The sequence below is a fragment of the Paroedura picta genome, chromosome 3 (genome assembly GCF_049243985.1).
Source record: "Paroedura picta isolate Pp20150507F chromosome 3, Ppicta_v3.0, whole genome shotgun sequence".
In the NCBI taxonomy this organism is placed as follows: domain Eukaryota; kingdom Metazoa; phylum Chordata; class Lepidosauria; order Squamata; family Gekkonidae; genus Paroedura; species Paroedura picta.
In genome coordinates this window covers 169,809,485-169,829,162 of record NC_135371.1, presented here as the reverse complement: position 1 = coordinate 169,829,162, position 19,678 = coordinate 169,809,485, and the positions used below count along the sequence as shown (strand labels likewise).

General features: G+C 49.1%; 1 protein-coding gene across 2 annotated transcripts in view; it reads right to left on the bottom strand.

The window, feature by feature from the left end:
* Positions 1-19,678, bottom strand: part of SYN1 (synapsin I) — a 239,048-nt gene that overhangs the window by 2,460 nt on the left and 216,910 nt on the right. For both annotated transcript variants that reach the window (XM_077329430.1, XM_077329429.1), the window contains exons 6-12: positions 12,190-12,252; positions 10,187-10,329; positions 6,793-6,867; positions 5,784-5,886; positions 4,474-4,623; positions 2,490-2,553; positions 1,659-2,316 (exon numbers count right to left, since the gene is read on the bottom strand). In XM_077329430.1, the coding sequence (XP_077185545.1) occupies positions 1,659-2,316; positions 2,490-2,553; positions 4,474-4,623; positions 5,784-5,886; positions 6,793-6,867; positions 10,187-10,329; positions 12,190-12,252 (1,256 nt within the window). The remainder of the gene's footprint in view (positions 1-1,658; positions 2,317-2,489; positions 2,554-4,473; positions 4,624-5,783; positions 5,887-6,792; positions 6,868-10,186; positions 10,330-12,189; positions 12,253-19,678) is intronic.

The window sequence follows — 19,678 nt, the reverse complement described above, 5'->3', positions numbered from 1 at the left end:
GGGGAGGGGGAGAGGAGAGATGAGAAAGATACTATTAATTTCAGGCCAGGCAAGAGAACCTGCTGCTCAGCTCACGCTTGGAGGGGGGAGATGGGGAGGGTTTGGGCGTGGGGAGCAACCCCTGCCTTCCTAGGAGAGCGGGCAGGAGCAGGCACAGAACAACAAAAGGAGGGGGACAGACAAGCAGGGGTTGGAAACGCGGGCCTTCCCACCCTTCGCCTCCTCCCGAAAAGCTGCAATGGACCATTTGTCCAGCAGAGAGAAGCAGGGAGCTGGGAAATGTCCTGTAGTAGAAACAGAGCCCTCCCCTAGAATGGGAAGTATTTGCAGGAGGAAAATTTGCAGACAGATTCCTCTTATTCTAATGCAGTATCCCTGGCGTCAACACGCCAGTTGTGGATGGGTGCTCTTTCGTTTCCTGCCCCTTAGAGAGAGCCCACGGTGTATTGAATTGATGCTAATTAGGGCTGAGCCAAAAGTTCACAAGTGAGCATCCTCAATTCCAAAGGGAGATTTAGGGAAACGTCTTCTCCCACATACACACATCTCTAAATGTGCACTTTAGTTGATTTTCAACATATTATAAGGAAAACGTCCTTAGTGACTCTGGCCAAACAGGAATCAACTAAGTGGCGTGGTGGTGTCAAAGAGTGCCCCGTGGTCTCTCAGAGCTTGCTAGGTGAGAATGTCCATGATGCTCATTCCGAGTGAGGGCATTGTATCCTCCCCTCATTCGGAATGGGCTTTCCTCTCTTTTGTGGCCCCCCTCCCCAACTGCTGAAAGGGAATCCTTTTTGCAAGGGTAGAATATTACACAAATCGGGTCCTACTCCATTCCAGCTTAGCCCAAATTTTAACCGTGATAAATTGAGGGTTGTCTACAAGACTTAAGGGGGTTTGTTGCATTTTGCTTTAAAGGATCCCTCAAATTCCATTTTCAGGAGCAAAATCCGGGGGGAAAAAAACGAAATTTCGGCTTTGAATTCTGAAACGGCACAGTTTCAGTGTGTTTTAAAATTTGTTTGCTGTCCACATTCATCCCTGTTAAACTAAAAACAAACAAACAAAAACCCCTTTCCTGTTCTCACGGGCTAGCCTTTGGGGTTTTGTAATATCTGCTCTGTTGACAGACTGACTGACTGCACCCAAGCAGGTACGATTTAGCAATTCAGTCTAAGCCCCACGCTTCTAGCTTTGATGGTTGCAAATAAACAGTTAGGAACATGCAGGCTGGCGGGGATGAAGGTTTAAACAAGCCAAAGGGGAGTGGCATAAGGCTTTGGGGAGGGGCCGCCTGCCACCCTGTCCTCTCGGCCTTCCTGCTGCCCAGCTCTGCCACCCCGGCCCTGCCCGCTAGTTCCAAATTCAGTGAAAAATGGGCAAAAGCAGAAATGATGCGATACACTCCCATGCAAACACCCCTATTTTGCAGACCCTGGTACGGAATCTAAGCCAAGATCCGGGACTTGGGGGGAAGGGGAGGGGGGCCTTCAGAGCGTGGACAGCTCTGGTTGGGAACTGAGAAGACCACCCCCGCCCCCAGGCTATGAAACCCCTCCTCAACTGGAAACAGGGCTAGCCGTCGTGGCCCCTGAGTGTCAAAGCCAGCGTCATCCCCCCCCCTCCTTCTGCAAGAAGCCCAAGAGTCCAGCGCTTACTTCAGCTGGGGCTGCGGCGGAGGCAGGTCCTGGCTTGGTTTCTGGGCCACTTGTGGTTTTCCTTGGCTTGGTGGAGGGCGGGGGCCCTGCTGCCCGGGGCCTCCGGGCCCCTGCCCCTGGGTGCTGGGCCTCGGCTGCTGGGTGGTGGGTGGAGCGGGGCGCTGTTGCTGGGCTCCTGCTCCCGGCGGGCGCTGCTGAGGTGGGCCCCCCTGGCTGCCCTGGCGTGGGTGCTGGCGTGGCTGGCCTGCCGCTGGGGGGCGTGGTTGCTGCGGCAGAGGGGGCTGTTGCCCTGGGGGACCCCCGGAAGCCGCTTTGGGCAGGCCTGCTCCTGCGGCCCGCTGTTGCTGAGGGGACCCGGGCTGCCACTGCGGTTGCCCCCCGCCGCTGGGGCTCGGGCCCCTCTGGGGCTGCGGGGACTGCGGTGCAGAGGGCGGCCCCTGCTGGCGAGGCTGTTGTGCTCCAGGCCCGGGCTGCCGTTGCCCGACGGGGCGCTGCTGCACCTGAGGAGGGGGCTGTTGGGTGGTGGGGCTCGGCAGACGCTGGGCCATCGGAGGACCACCGGGCTGCGGGGAGAGGCCAGGCAGTTGCTGGCCTTGGGGAGGGGGGCGCTGTTGAGAAGGGGGCCGCTGGGAGCCTGGGGGTGGCTGCTGAGGACCTCCTGAGAAACAGAAGGAGAGAAAGAGAGATTGGAGATGACTGACGTGACCTCCATTCAGCCATCCACCGTGACATTCCCGAAAGAGCCACTCCCCCCTGTTCCAGGGACCTCTTGCTCACTTGCACAAGCTTCCCCTCTTGTTTTCTTGGTCCCTGTGATCGGACCCAGCTTACCCTGGGGTGGGGGCCTCTGTTGGACCGGAGGGCCTTGTCGCTGTCCAGCTTGAGCGGCCTGAGTCTGGAAACACAACAAGATGGGGTAATATTGGTGCTTCGGTCCCGTGCACCCTCCCCCCTCCAAAATCAAGGGCCATTCCGCATTCGTCCAAAATAGCACAATGGTTACTAATTGAAATCGCTACAGTTTTGCCATTATGCACAACGTCATTGACAATCTACAACACTCACTCGGGGGGAGCGTGGCAACGATGAAACGGCAGCTCAAACATCACCTGCTAGCTGGATGGGTCTCTCCGCTGCAACGAATCAATGCATATTCGTTGCAACGTATGTGTGTGTTTTTTTTTTTTTTAAATCTTCCTTAAAGGGAAAGGGGCTGTTTGGGAGCATGATAACGGCCGCCCAATGGCTGCTTGACGGCCAGGGGCGGGACACAGCTCAGCAATAGCGCTTCCTTTCTAGCGATTTTTGCCGAGACCGGAACCCTGTGGGAAACGATAGAAATGCAACTGGATTCCACTACAAAGGCAGGTATGCGTTACGCCTAATTCCACTATTTAAAATGGCGATTTTTCATTCAGCAAACAATTTGCTACATGGATCCCGGTGCGGAATGGGTCCAACTTTCCCCCGTCCCTCCGGTGCTCCCTGCAGGCCTGCCATCCCATTGCCCAAAAGCCAGTCTTTCAACTCCATCCATACAACGGTTAGGCTCCTTGACCTAGCACAGCCTTCATAGGACTTTCAAAAAATGGGATTCAATGTATTTGAGGAAGACTGATCTATCCCCAACCATGATAGCTGAGAAGCCGGAAGCAGCGGACCTTGGAATACTCTGCTAATGGGCTTCTAGTTACCACTGGCAGCAGGAAGGAGAGTTCTTTGGCCGAACCGAGCAACATGGTCCTTTTGTGACCGCCAACTCCAACTGGATCTCCAAGCTTTTCGACAACAAGGTCTTCCACTTCTGCCTGCCCCACCAACCTTTCCCTGAGGCTGCCAGGGACCGAAGTTGGAATTCATCTGTGCAAAGCACAAGCTATTCCATAGAACCGTAGCCTCTTCCTGAGCTTAGGGCCTTTATTTATTTATTAGTTGTTTTTATATCCCGCCACTCCCATGAGGTTCGTGGCGGGTCACAATCGATAAAGGAAGAGGAAGAGGAAGAGGAAGAGGAAGAGGAAGAGGAAGAGGAAGAGAAAGAGAAAGAGAAAGAGAAAGAGAAAGAGAAAGAGAAAGAGAAAGAGAAAGAGAAAGAGAAAGAGAAAGAGAAAGAGAAAGAGGAAGAGGAAGAGGAAGAGGAAGAGGAAGAGGAAGAGGAAGAGGAAGAGGAAGAGGAAGAGGAAGAGGAAGAGGAAGAGGAAGAGGAAGAGGAAGAGGAAGAGGAAGAGGAAGAGGAAGAGTCGGTTCTTATATGCCGCTTTTCTCTATCCGAAGGTGGCTCAAAGCGGCTTACAATCACCTTCCCTTTCCTCTCCCCACAACAGACACCCTGTGGGGTGGGTGAGGCTGAGAGAGCCCTGATATTCCTGCTCGGTGAGAACAGTTTTATCAGTGCCGTGGCGAGCCCAAGGTCACCCAGCTGGTTGCATGTGGGGGTGCAGAATCGAACCTGGCATGCCAGATTAGAAGTCCACACTCCTAACCACTACACCAAACTGTCTCTCCTCCTTAAAACCCCTAGTACAATAAAACCCATCTAAAACCCATCACCCCCCTGACCAACCCAACCAATCCAAGCGGCAGCAGCACTACCACCCAGTACCCCGAGGAGGAATAACAAATCAGTGTCAAATAGCCCTCGAATTTGGCCATTTTGAATTTGACCTTCATGCAACATGAAGAATGTTCCCTCTACCAACAGCAGCGGTGGTATCTCTTACTCTTCCCTCCTTAGTTTCTGGCAAGCAACGGAGAATTGCAAACAATATATATGAAAAATTGAGTCCCGGCCACAGGAGGCAGGGCACTGTAATACCTGGGCATGCTGTCCCGAGGCGGAGCGTACAGGTGAGGGCACCGGCGTGCGAGGGATGGCCTGGGCCATGCGGGTCAGCACCAGCTCCACAATGAGGTGCTTGTCTTCATCCTGGTGGTCTCCAATCAGGGGCATGGAGGACCCCACCACCTGGGGACAGCGACAAGGGACATAGAAAGTCAGCTTTCCCCCCACCCCCAATTCAGAATGAGCGTGCAGAAGTCTGAAAACGGAACCGGAACCTTTTATTTTTTAAAAAAAGAAACATACCAAATAAACCATAACTAAACCCAGCAAGACTGACGGGGATTTTCAAGACGCGAAAGCCAACGCTAGGGGGAAAGAGGCTTAAGAAACAGAGAAGGAAGCACTCCAAACCCCACAGCAGAGCCCAGCACGGTGGTTAAGAGTCCAAGCTGTGAACCAGGAAGCCCCCAGTTGAACGGCCACCTCTGCTGTGGGCTGATTTGGTGATATCAACCCTTGCGCCCCCCACAATAAACGGATGACCCACATTATGGTATAGTTGTCACAAGGGCTGCGGAGAGAGCGTATGTGATTTGCGACGTTAACTACTAGTATTAACAAAACCGCAGGGTGACTCAGATAAGACTGTCTGACCAGTAAAGCCAGGAACTACTTGGATGTAAGCCAGTTTGTCCCACTGACAATCCATGTTACAGTCAGAAGGACATGGAGAAACACAGATGCAAACACAGTACTGGAAGAATGAAATATGTATGTTGTTTTCCAAACAGAGAGCAAATGTCAAGGGTTAAACTCTAGGACCGTTTATGCACTGGAGGCTTCATGCCAGGCTGCAGGCTGCAGTTTTATTTGTGGCAGGTTGCCCCACCAATTCCTGCACCCACACGGGGGAGCATATGGCCTGGTGCGCCTCAGATGGCTCCGATTTTTGCTTCTGCACTGGAGCTGGGGTAGTGAAGTTCCCAGTGCGTAAATGGTCTACCCGACAATTTGGAGAGCTCCCCCTCCTAACACGTCTCCAACCCTTTCTCTGTGTGAGCTCAGTTTCTCAGGTCAGTCTCGAGGGCTCGAACAGATGACAGGAAGATCACGTTTCTGATTGCTCCCCAAAAATGCATACGTCAGGCTTTTGCAGTTCAGAACCGGCCCCCATAACTTGCCTTTAGCATTTTGAAGGAGGAAAAAAATGTGTCCTTTCACATGCATTTTCTTTGTTTTAAAACATTAACAAAGCAGGTAACGGACTTGGGAACCAAGTCTTGGAATCTTTGCCATTTAGCTCACTTCCTCCTGGAGAACCTTCCAGATTTTGGACGCCTCACCTCAATAATGTGGTCACGTCCATCCTTGCCGTGCAGGGCCTCCACAGCACAGATGTCCAGGCCGCCGAAAATTTCTGAACAAGTGTCAACCCATAGCTTGTACCTGCCAGAAGGGGAGCGGGGAAGGAAAGTAAGATGGATGCAAGAGGAAACACCTCCAGGACAAGGACCTCTGGTCCACTGTTCATCCCCACATTTTAGCCAGCAAAAAGTGTTCTCAAAGAGCTCAGTCTGCCAAGCAGAGGCCAGGGCTGAATCTGCATGGAGCTTTTATTCCATTCCCAGGTCGATTCAACCCCTGCCGTCTACACTGAATGCGATTTCCATTTTATGTTTGGGTGATTTGAATTTTCCCTCTGCAATAAACATGATTGATCCGGAATGACCTTATCTTTTTCCCGAGATATCTTGCAGTGGCTACAACCCTCGATATTTGAAAAATCAGCATCAGTAAAGGTGCAGCTCTCTGCTTCTCCCTGAACTGACTTGCTGCCTCGAGCCTCCAACGCTGCAGAAAAGCCCTGATTGGCCAGGGCATCAGTTCAAGGACTTCATTGTCCCCAGATTCCCTCATTCCTTCCCCAACTTCTCTTGGCAGAACCTCCAGAAGCCTTAACTTTCCTTGGCAGAGATTTGCATCTTGGATTTATTCCCCCTCCTCTGCTGTTTCCAATCCTCCCCCGCCATTCAAGAAAAGAAAGAGACTCCTGCTCCGCTTGGCTCCACCCCCCCCTTCCTGAGCTTCCCTAATCATGTGCAGAACACTTTTTCGACCCAACTGAAAAGGTCCTGGCTCTGGTTGAGGCCAAATGTACTTCCCTGGGGCCAGGCCCAGCCAACCAGTTGCAATTTGTCAAGCAAAGTGCTCTCCGGGGGACTCAGGCCGAGAGAGGAGTTCTTAGGTATGCCGGGCCCAGGCTGCGAATAACCTTAAAGGTAAGTACCATACAGGTGCCCTTCACCCATCACCTCTCCAGTTGTTTATACCCACACAAGCAGTGCCACTCACCTGTCTGACATGGCAATTTGCTCCAACATGGCAGACCCGGTGTTAGTTTTCCAGTTCCCCGATACAGAGGTTCTCCTGCCGTGGGAAAGAAGCCGCCATAAGTATTGTGAAGTGAGTAATGTCAGAGGGTCAGGGAACAGATAAGGGTCCAAGTTGCTACACAAGGGGAAGATAAACTCTCTAGGCAGAACCTGTACCGAACAGATCTAGGATGGCCAATCTGTGGCTCTCCAGATGTCCATGGACTACAGTTCCCATGACTCATGAGAATTGTAGTCCAAAGACATTTGGAGAGCCACAGTTTGGCCACCCCTGAACAGAGGTTCTCAGCTGTTGATATACTTATGGATGTAGGGAATAGGGGCCCAGTGCTCCAAAGGGATTGTCAGAACATTCAAGACCGCCAGAACCTAAAGAATGGCCAGATGCACAGAAGGCAGAATGCTGTTAATTTTAATATTGTGCAGGAGACAAAATTTCAGGAAATTCATCTTTTTCTGAGCCTTGTATGACTGCTTTTCTCAGGCTGCACTCAGCCACCGAAGATCAGAGTCTCTTCCTTCTTACCAGGGTAGATAAAAATCAGTGTTTTTTAAATGCATTGTTTAAAGGGGAAATTAACATTCTGAAGAGTGGAAGGCTGATTTGGACGAGGAGCTGTTTTATGGGAATGAGGCCAATCTGACCTGGCAAAGGTGATGCTAAGGCCCAGAACTGGGAAACCACACTGGGAAACCTCTGCTGACTTGGTTGAGAGCTTGGGGGTTAAACTGAACCCTGACACAAACTCATTCAGCAGTACAAAATATTTCCTTATGTTCTCAGCCTGGAGAATGGCTCGCTGCCTTGCTCCAGCTGATTTGGCCAAGTGGCTCCTTGCTGCAGTAAACTCAAGGCTAGGCTTTGTTAACGTTCTCTCAACGGGCCTGGCCTGGCTTGGACACCTCAGAAACTCCAGGTGGCAAGAAACGCTGCAGTGCATTTAATACTGGGAGCTGTCAGAATCACATGACTGCTGCCATGGTTGGTGTTCACAGGTTGTCAAAAGTGAATCCATCTTGTGATTCTCAAAATCTGTCAATCCTGACAGGAGCTAGGCAGAGCAGGTATGCTGCATCTGTTCTATAGTCATTCTCTTGCTTAGGAATTAGCTTCAAGGCTCAGTACAAGGCTGAGTACTCAGTACCATTACCTACAAACCCTTTATGGTCAGGACCCGCTTATGTACAGAACCACCTCTCTTGAAAGGCTCCGCCAGGCAGCTTTACTCACCTGAGCAAAGGATTCAGAGGTCATCCTGCAAAGAGATAAAAACAAAAACCCCTGCCCCTACCAGAATCTCCTCAGTTGTGACCCACACCTGGTGGATTGGGCTCCACGAAGAGGTCAGGAAGGCACCCACTGTCTTTCATTTCACAGAATGTATAAAATGGAACTAAACTGAAGAAGACATTTTTATTAAGAGAACGGAGTCATGGGCTCAAGGGCACTTCCTGTAAGGTAATAAGGCTCTAATTTTAATTGCCTCTTAAATTTTGTGTTGGTTTCCTTTCCCTCTTCTTTTATTGTGTGTTGTCTATTGCAGAGGTCCTAATACGGACACATACCTCTAATCTTTTCGTGCCGGCTAAAGCAATGGCCGTCATCACATATAGAATCATAGAATCATAGAGTTGGAAGGTACCTCCTGGGTCATCTAGTCCAACCCCCTGCACTGTGCAGGACACTCCCAACCCTATCGCTCATCGACTGCCACCTGCCACCCCCTTGAGCCTTCACAGAATCAGCCTCTCCGTCAGATGGCTCTCCAGCCTGTTTAAAAATCTCCAAAGATGGAGAACCCACCACCTCCCGAGGAAGCCTGTTCCACTGAGGAACCCCTTTGACTGTCAGGAACTTCTTCCGGATGTTGAGACGGAATTTCTTTTGAATTAATCTCATCCCATTGGTTCTGGTCTGTCCCTCCGAGGCAAGAGAGAACAACTCTGCTCTATCCTCTATATGGCACCCTTTTAAATACTTGAAGATGGTTATCAAATCCCCTCTCGGTCATCTCCTCTCCAGGCTAAACAGACCAAGCTCCTCCAACCTTTCCTCATCTGTCTTGGCCTCCAAACCCCTCACCATCTTGGTTGCCCTCCTCTGGACACACTCCTGTTTGTCTACATCCCTCTTCAACTGGGGTGCCCAAAACAGAACACAGGACTCCAAGTGAGGCTGAACCAGAGCAGAGTCCTGCCTTACAATGGCCATGTTCACTTTCTGAAAAGCTTGGTGGTTGCCTGAGCCATGGCACCTCTTGGAGATAGAGTTGCCCATTCTGGGTTGAGAAACTTCTGGAGACTTTGGGGATGAACCAAAGAGTGGGCAGGATTTGGAACAGGACCTCAGCGGGGTATAATTCATTTATCATAATTTTTATCATAATTTATTTATAATGCTATGGAGTCCTCAGCGGGGTATAATGCTATGGAGTCCACCCTTCAACGCAGCCATTTTCCTCCAGGGAAACTCATCTCTGTATTTGGGAGATTATCATTCCAGGGGATCCCCAGGTCCCACCTGGAGACTGGCATCCCTATTTGGAGATTTCAGGTCTATCGGATGCATTTCATCATTCTTTAACTCTGAACTCCTCACATTTTCTTTTTATAACTTTGCAACCTGCCTTGAGTCCCATCAAAAGAAGCAGATGGTAAATGAAGTATGTCAATAAGCAAATCAAACCTTAATATATATATATATAGAGAGAGAAATCTTCTATCAACTCCAAAAACAAACGTCTTAAAATAGCGCTTTCCGATCTGTGGCTTGGCAAGAACCACATCTGCTATAACCACCAATCAAAAGAGCCTCATGGCTACTGTAGACCCTGTGAGTCACACTATCAAACATGCACAATAATATAACGCATCGTCATTTACGTGATCAGGATAGATTAGTTTTAACAATGTCTTCTTAATCTCCGCAGCTCAGGTGAAAACCACATGTCTAAGGTTATTCTGTCCTTGTATATCAGGGAGAAAACAAAAAGGCAGCAAGGAAAGGAATGCGAGCTCAGAAACCAGAAGAAGAAGAAGAGTTGGTTCTTATATGCGGCTTTTCCCTACCCGAAGGAGGCTCAAAGCGGCTTACAATCACCTTCCTTTTCCTCTCCCCACAACAGACACCCTGTGGGGTGGGTGAGGCTGAGAGCCCTGATATCACTGCTCGGTCAGAACAGTTTTATCAGTGCCGTGGCAAGCCCAAGGTCACCCAGCTGGCTGCATGTGGGGGAGCCCAGAATCGAACATGGCATGCCAGATTAGAAGTCCACACTCCTATCCACGACACCAAACTGGCTCACAGATGCCCCTCACAGACTACCTCACAGATGCCCCTGTCCCATGCTCACATGTAGGCCTTGTAGTTGTTGCCAATCTTCTGGATGCGGACATCGTATTTGGCATCGATGAAAGGCTCGGAGGTGGCATAGGTTTTGGTGAGGGCCACCACGCTGGCGATGTCCTGGAAGTCATACTGATTCTCCACCTTCACCTGCAAGCAAGTGTACAAGAGCATCCCTTTTCACTGTGCTCCAGGCCAGCAAGTCCTTGCTGTGTTCAAACACCACAGATTTCCCCCGTTCCTCATCCCAAAATAATCTCTTAATTTCTAATGGGGCTCCTGTCCTTTGAAAACCTGTTGTCCCCTTCGATGGAGCTCATGGTCACGGTTTCCTCCAAGTCTTCTCCAATCAGATCATCATCAGCTGAGTCGGCTGCTTTGGGGTTACGGTTAGGGTGGGGTTAGGGTTACCAACTATAGCATGGGAAATTCCCAGAGGTTTAAGAGAGATTCCCAGTGCCTTGGGAAGGCATCCTGGGATGAGAGAGTCCAGCCTCTGAAGCTGCCATTTCTTATGGGGCAACTGATCTTCAGAGTCTGATGGACCTCTGTTCCATATGTTTATCCAGCCTCCACTTAAAGCTACCTATGTTTATAATCGCCATCATTTCCCCTGGCAGTGAATTCCACGTCTGTCTGAAGTGTCAAAATACCAGCAAGATCTACTTCTGGTGAGCAAACGTCTTGAGTAGCAATCCCCAACCTGTCGGCCGCGGACCACATGTGGTCCGTCGACTAATTGGAGGTGGGCCGCGAAGGATGCCTTCCCCCCCCCCCGGCCCTTTACAACACACTTTGGGTGTCATTGTCTCCCATCACTCCCAGATGGGACTATCTCGTTGCAGAGAAACAAGCTCAGGGTTCCCATTGATTTGTCATTGTCATGAGTTAAAATTTCCATGGAAATAAAATGTTCCTTATGTTCATTGTTGTGGCGTGTCTGTATCTTATTTTGAAGGGATGTTCATTACCATAGCGATCAGAGAGCGTTAGGGCAGTGGTTGAGAGTAGAGTAAACTAACCCCCCCCCCCACCGGGCCTCAGTAAAATTGTCAAGCGTTGAGTGGTCCCCGGTGATAAAAAGGTTGGGGACCACTGCTCTTGAGGACACAGAGAAAGCAGCTTTTTGGAAGGGGGCACACAGAGGTAGCAGAGGAATTCATTCGGCTGGGTGATAAATTCTGCATTCCAGTAGGGTTGCCAGCTGTAGGTTGAGAAATACCTGGAGATTTTAGGGGAGGGAAGGGATAGAGGAAAGATAGGACCGCAGCAGGGTACAGAGTAAAGGAGGCCAAACTGTGACTCTCCAGATGTCCATGGACTACAATTCCCAGCTGGCAGGGGCTCATGGGAATCGTAGTCCATGGACATCTGGAAAGCCACAGTTTGGCCACCCTTGCTATACAGTCTATCCTCCCAAGCAGCTATGTTCTCCAAGGGAATTGATCTCATTGGAGATCACTAATGGTTGGGGATTTCTGGACCCCACCTGAATGTTAGCAACTCTATATTCCAGGTAAGGATGGTGCAAACCAGTCCCCGCATCTGCCCGAGGTATCATCATCCCAAGAGGGGTTTATTCATCTAAAAGGAACAACGCACCCACCCAACCCACTCTGGACTGAGGTGGTCCTGCATAAGCAATAGACAATGGGAAGAGTTATAAACCAACACACTGGGGCTGCTGTAAAACAGGGGTAGTCAACCTGTGGTCCTCCAGATGTCCATGGACTACAGTTTCCATGAGCATTTGCTGGCAGGGGCTCATGGGAATTGTAGTCCATTGACATCTGGAGGACCACAGGTTGACTACTCCTGCTTTAAAGGGGTACAATTCATGGGAATTGTAGTCCATTGACATCTGGAGGACCACAGGTTGACTACCCCTGACAAGAAGGTGACTTCTTAGCTGTGTGATATTCTGCAGAGGACAGAAAGAAACGCACCTGTTCCACACACACACACACACACACACACACACACACCCGCCAGCAGAGCCATTGTATTCACCTTGCCCATCCCGGAGTGAGCATGTCCCATCTTCACCACCACTGGATACTTGGAGGTTGTGAGCTGGAAAGAGAAAGAGAAAGAGGAATCAGGAAATGGCATCTCTCCCTGGGGTTACTCTCATTACAGGGTTGCGTTGTGGTCGCTGCAGAGCCGACAGGACTGCTCGACGACGCTGTCCGAAAATCATAAAAAGGAAACTGCAAACTCATCAGAAAGCCCAGATAACAGTGTGTTCCAACTCTTTCTAAGAAGCCAGGGAGCTAGGAAGCCCAAATGAACTATGTGGAAGACAGCCACATAGTGGACCCAAGTACAAGGCCCCCTTCACACATGGATGTACATTACTTGGTTTCTCGAAGCTGCAGGCATGAACTGATTTTGGTAAAAAGTACGACACCCACCGATATTTATTCATTTGTACTATTTATGGATACCTTTCTCACAGGGACTCAAGGTGAATGATGCATAGTGAGCCAGTACAATCAGAAAACACGGGGCAAAGAAAAGCCAGTGCATTCGGATTTTAAAAGTCCGGCTCCACCAGGAAGAACTGAAGCAGGGCAGAATTATTTGCGTGACTCAAGCGGTTACAGACATTACATTAAAAGAATCCTGCTTACAATAAGCAGCATAGGCCAACTCATAGTTCGTACTCATTTATTCAAGCACTTTTCTAAAACCATTGTTCAAAGTGCAACTCGAGTACCTGGGCAGAAAAGCCTCTTTGAAAAATTTCGGTTTTGCATAGTTTGCAGAAGGCCAGGTGGGTAGGTGTTTTCCTGAGCTTTCCAAACAGGCCGTTTCCCGAGGCGGAAGTCACAGTGGAGAGAGCACATATATGGATGGTTGTTGATTTGGCCCATTTGCTGGCTGATGCCCTCAAGTATGGCAGGACCCTTCTACTGATCCCATTAGATCTAGGATTGCTCCTTCCTGCTCCTTTTGACATGGCCTTTGTCCAGTGCAGCCTTTCTCAACTTTTTTACCATTGAGAAACCCCTGAACCATCCTTCAGGCTCCGAGAACCCCCAGAAGTGGAGTGATCCTGCAGAATAGGGTTGGGAAGCAGAGCTGTGGACACGCCCACCTGGGGCCCCTCCCCTTCCCACCGCTCCAGGCCCATCATTGGCCATTTGGGGAGGGGAGGCAGGACTATATGACCATATATGGTCACATCACTTGATATACAGCTGTGTATATGCCCACCTGGGGCCCCTCCCCTTCCCACCCCCTCCAGGCCCGTCATTGGCCATTTTGGTGGGAGGTCGACATGACTATATATGGCCGTATCACCTGATAAATGTTTAACTCCCACCCATTTGGGAAACCCTTCCAGGGCTGTCACGAAACCCCAGTAGGGAAAGGCAACTCTAGAAGATTGCATCATCATTCCTGCATCTCGTGGATGGCAGGTCCAGGTTTCAGGGAAAAAACTATTTAATTATTCATTTATTTGGATTTTTATACCGCCCATTCTTTACGGCTCTGAGCGTTATACATGGAACACTGCATAAATCTGTAAACCGCTGTGAGCTCAGTTGGGAACAGCGGTATATAAATTTAAGAAATAAATAAATAAATATACATGGAACATTATAACAATCCCCTGTGCAAGCACCGAGTCATGTCTGACCCTTGGGGTGACGCCCTCTAGCGTTTTCATGGCAGACTCAATACGGGGTGGTTTGCCAGGGCCTTCCCCAGTCATTACCATTTACCCCCCAGCAAGCTGGGTCCTCATTTTACTGACCTCGGAAGGATGGAAGGCTGCGTCAACCTTGAGCCGGCTGCTGGGATCGAACTCCCAGCCTCATGGGCAGAGCTTCAGACTGCATGTCTGCTGCCTTACCACTCTGCGCCACAAGAGGCTCTTAATAAATAAATAAATAAATAAATAAATAAATAAATAAATAAATAAATAAATAAATAAATAAATAAATAAATAAATAAATAAATGTACATGGAACATTATAACAACCTATAGCATTATACAAATTTCAGCAGAACATCACAACACAATCTATCAAGTCGCAATTCACAACACAACATGAACTGCCATGTTCTTGGCTCCGGCCTTGAAAGAGATAAGAGCCTGTGGACAGGTTGGATGAATTACAAACACCTGCAAAGCTGGAATAAGTCCACTAATAATCACATGAACCCTCACAGGGAAACAGGGTGCTTTGCTTTGCAGTTAAATACCCGTGTATGCATGGAAAATTCCTAAACTCTTATAGAAATGTCCTCTCCGAAAACTTTTATTGTCTCCTTGTGCGTGGTACTCAGGTAGAAGACGGTCTTCTCTGCTGGGTGCCGTGGTTTGAGGAGGAGGCTGACAAACTGGAAAGGATTAAGTGGGGAAAGAAGCCAATGAGCGATGGCCCATCTCTTCTGAACGTGGTTATGAAAAGCAGGAAAGGAAGGAGGCAGTGAAGAAAGAGATCCGTAGGAACCAAAGGAATGTAGAGAAGAATGTGGGTGGATCTGAACTTGTTGCGCACTGTGGACCCGTGCCAATCTGAGACATCCGTCAACGCATTTCTAAGGTGTGTTGCCTGTACAGACAATATATGGGTCTTAGCGTAGGTGTGTGATGTAATGTGGTGTTTACTGTACAGCATGCATTTGGCGAGGGAGAAATGGCCTCTCCTTATCACGGTTCAGATATGCAGAGCTGGCTCGAGAGAGTGACATTCTTGGCCAGGGCCTGGCGCCAAAGGCCTACCTATTACCTCCTGTGCCAATATGCTGTGGTCAACATCCAGTTTGGCAGTGTTTCTCAGCCTGGGGGTCTGGACCCTTTCACAGGGGTCGTGGCTGCTAGCCAGAGGCAACAAATGGCAACTCATTTGTATTCATTCCTACCCTAACCTGATTGGTCCAGGCTGGCCTGATCTCACCAGACCCCAGAAGCTAAGCAGAGTCAGTCCTAGAATCATAGAGTTGGAAGGGACCTCATGGGTCATCTAGTCCAACCCCCTGCACTATGCAGGACACTCACATCCCAATAGTATTTGGATAGTTTTTGGATGGGACACTGCTAAGGAAATAGAGAGTCGAAATGCAGAGGCCGGCAATGGCAAACCACCTCAAGACCCATGCTGCTATGACAACTCCCAACAGGATGGCATTTTCTATAAGCTATCAACGTATATATTTTCTATAAGCTATCAACGTTTCCTCCGGTCCTCCTCATCTTTATTGTAGTCAATACATAAGAGTTCAGTATGGTGCATGAACCATTTGAACACCCTATGGGGGCACCATGTTGGCTGTGGCTTGATAGCACTGGGCTATCAGTATGAGTTACTTTAATGTTTAATTTTACTACGATTCCATGTTGCTTGTTGTTTCGTTTCATTCATCGTTGTGAATCTAAGTTATCTGTGTTGTTTCCATTCTGTTTCATGTGAACCGCCCTGAGCCTTCGAGGAGGGCGGTATACAAATAGAATGAATGAATGAATGAATGAATGAATGAATGAATGAATGAATGAATGAATGAATGAATGAGTGGATGGATGGATGGATGGATGGATGGATGGATGGATGGATGGATGGATGGATGGATGGATGGATGGATGAAATCTTCTACCAGTACCTCCACCACGTGCTGCTTTCAGCTTAAGAAATCTCACTGAAGAACCCTTGGTCACCAGTTGAGTCATCACTAAACTTGCATTTTTGTCAATAAACAGACGTCACAGCAAAAGACAACGGGGGAAAAATAATATTCTTTATTCAGACGGACTCTCATCCTGCTCGGTTATGGGGAAGCAGGGCGGCACAAAGCAATAACCTTTTGATGAGGCTTTCTTCGTGCACACCCCAGTGGTTGTGACTCACCCACAATGGCGAGTGACTTCGAAAGCACAAAAGCAGGAAGTGAAACTGGGCCCCGGCATTACCACACCGTTGCCCAAGAAATTTTCAAGGGTGATTCCACGCCAACGACGCACATGCCGCTGGGGCCACCCCTAACAACCCCTAACAACGCAAGCTGACAACAGCACCTCCGTCCAAAGTGCATCGTAAGCACTGTGAAGAATGAGGGTGACTCAGGCCAATGATGCTACGGCAACGTCCATTGCTAGGGATGGAGAGGGTCAACCAGCAACTCATGGGACAGATGCGTCCCCACAGGCTGGCGAGGGTGAAAAGAATCCTGGGCCCATTCTGCACACGTTGGATAATGCACTCTCAATGCACTTTAGAAGCAGATTTTCCTGTTCCGCACAGGAAAATCCAGCTGCAAACGCACTTTGAAAGTGCATTATCCAATGTGTGCAGAATGGGCCCTGGTAAGGTGGGAAAGGAAATAATTTAAATCAGGTCTTCTAAAACAAAAGGTAAGGTAAAAGGTAAAGGTATCCCCTGTGCAAGCACCGAGTCATGTCTGACCCTTGGGGTGACGCCCTCTAGCGTTTTCATGGCAGACTCAATACGGGGTGGTTTGCCAGTGCCTTCCCCAGTCATTACCGTTTACCCCCCAGCAAGCTGGGTACTCATTTTACCGACCTCGGAAGGATGGAAGGCTGAGTCAACCTTGAGCCGGCTGCTGGGATTGAACTCCCAACCTCATGGGCAAAGCTTTCAGGCGGCTGCCTTACCACTCTGCGCCACAAGAGGCTCTTAAAACAAAAGGTACATTGATTAAAATTACAACTGAGCGTAATTAAAAAAAAAAAATCCAAACACATGGGGTTGGGTATCACCGGTGTTTCTACTTATAAGAATGGGAGCAAGTCTCTGTTGATGCTCCAGAAAAGTTTATTTAGAGATCATGAGATCTACGCATAGATCTTCACATTAAGGTGCTGGTACTGACCTTTCGGGCCCTGTATCTGAGAAACCGCTTGACTGACCATGCCCCCCAAGGGAAGTTGAGATCGGCCAGTTTGAATACATTAGCAGTCCAAAAGAAGTATGTTGCCCTCAACTAGGGCCAGGGCATTTTCGGCCCTGGCCCCAGCCTGCTGGAATGAGCTCCTGGTAGAGATAAGACCCTTGACGGAACTGAGTCAGTTCCACTGAACCTGTAAGACGGAGTTCTTCCGCCAGGCATTTGGTTGGGGGGCAATGAACATCTTTGGTTGGGGCATTTGGTTGGGGAGAATGAGAGCCAGTTTGCTGTAGCGGTTAGGAGTGTGGACTTCTAATCTGGCATGCTGGGTTTGATTTTGCACTCCCCCACATGCAGCCAACTGGGTGACCTTGGGAATCTCAGGGCTCTCTCAGCCTCACCCACCTCACAGGGTGCCTGTTGTGGGGAGAGGAAGGGAAGGCGACTGTAAGTCACTTTGAAACTCCTTCAGGTAGAGAAAAGCAGCATACAAGAACCAACTCTTCTTCTTCAGTAATCTCAGGGCACTCTCATCCTTACCCACCTCACAGTGTGTCTGTTGTGGGGAGAGGAAAGGGAAGGCGACTGTAAACCGCTTTGAGACTCCTTTGGGTAGAGAAAAGTGGCATATAAGAACCAACTCTTCTTCTTCATCTGGACGGCCTGGTTAACATCATCTGGGTTTTCTCTATATGGATATCCCCCCTCTGAGAACTGAGATGCTTACGTACATGGTTGGCATGATTGTTTTTATGGTGATTTTTAATTGAATTTTATGTATTATGCTTTAGACAACCATGTTGGAAGCTGCCCTGAACCAGCATTGCCGGGAAGGTCAGGGTACAAATAGAAAAATAAGAGCAATAAATAAAAAGAAAGAGACAAAAGCCATCCAGGATAGGGGCTGTAATGAGGAAGATAATTCAGTGAGAGTGAGCCAAATTAGCTTGTTGGATCCAACCCAAGAACTCCTTAGCCGTGCCTAGTTGCTACATGCCTTCTGCAACCATTTCAACACTCTACAAATATGAATATCGGTCAAAGAGCATGGACCAACTCAGGTGGAACCCTGAGAGCCAGTCCTGGCTTCTGGTCGAGATTACTGATGGGGGGGGGGGGAGAGGAGAATGGACCAATGGTTGGCAGGTATCTAACTGAAGAGCAGGGCAGTCCCAAAAACGGAGTTCTTCCGCCAGGTTTATGGTTGAGGCCAGGGCTGATAATATAGATCTATGCCCCCCCCGGGGACTCGGGATTCGGACCCGAAGCAAACCATCATCAGGACCTCCTCTCCACCCGCTAGTAGTGGGGTGGGGGGGAAGTTGAGCTGCCGTTCTTCCCATGCCGGTAATATTGGTAATGTTATTATTGTTTGAATGGGGTTTAATGGGGATTTGGGGATGCTGTTACCCGCCACGAGCCGCAAGGGAGTGGCGGGAAATAAATCTAATAATAATAATAATAATAATAAAAGAAAGGATCACTAGGGATCCATATATGCACTAATAGGAGAACACGGCACTGAAAGTTTTGGCAGGCTTTGGAAGAGAGCTAATGACTGATAACTAGATAACTTCTTTCATTAAGTGATTCTGATACATCACAGTTCTTAGCGTGGAGCGTTTATTGGCTGCTATGCATATTTTATATGTGTTAAGAACCAGCGTGTGTTAAAATCAGACCTTTCCAGAAGGCCATATAAGGGCTGAAACCCATCGGCCTATTGGATCATAGAGGGGATTGCGCACTGTTTTGCAATAGCCTATGGGCTGCATAATCCCAAAAGTTTTTTTTAAATTGTGCACAGAAGAATAATATAATTTTAACAATTATACAGACATTCAACCTTTGAAGTCCTAACTGTCATCAGTTGGGTTTTTATAGTTCCGTAATACCTAGGGTTGCCAGCTCTGGGTTGGGACATACCTGGAGACTTTGGAAATGGAGCCAGGAGCAGGTGGGAATTGGGGTGGGGAGGGACCTCCATAGCGTTGTATAATGTTATTATTGTTATTATGGAGCTGGAATTCCAGGGGATCCCCAGGCCCCACCTGGAGGCTGGCATCCCTGACCCTCAGTGGGGTCCAAGGCCACAGAGTCCCTCCTCCCAAGCAGCCCTTTCCTCCAGGGGAACTGATCTCTGCAGTCTGGAGAGGAGCTGGAATTCCAGGGGATCCCCAGGCCCCACCTGGAGGCTGGCATCCCCGACCCTCAGTGGGGTCCAAGGCCACAGAGTCCCTCCTCCCAAGCAGCCCTTTCCTCCAGGGGAACTGATCTCTGCAGTCTGGAGAGGAGCTGGAATTCCAGGGGATCCCCAGGCCCCACCTGGAGGCTGGCATTCCTAATTATACCTCACTGAAGTCCCTCCCATCCCGAATCTCACCCTAAAAAAAAAAGGAAGGTTCTATTTGGGGCCGGAAATACTGTCATCTAAAAACATGCAATGGAATACATACGTATGTGCTTTTCCAAAAGAATAAAAAAAAAACACTGAAATATTTAAGGCGCTCCTAGCACACCCTCTGAGATTGATAGAAGCTCATTTGTGTCTTAAATGAAGCAGCTGGAGTCTGCTAGCCACAGGGAGACAGAAACGATGGCCAGGTTTGCTCGCCTGCCTCCACATGACCCAAATAGCAGCCTC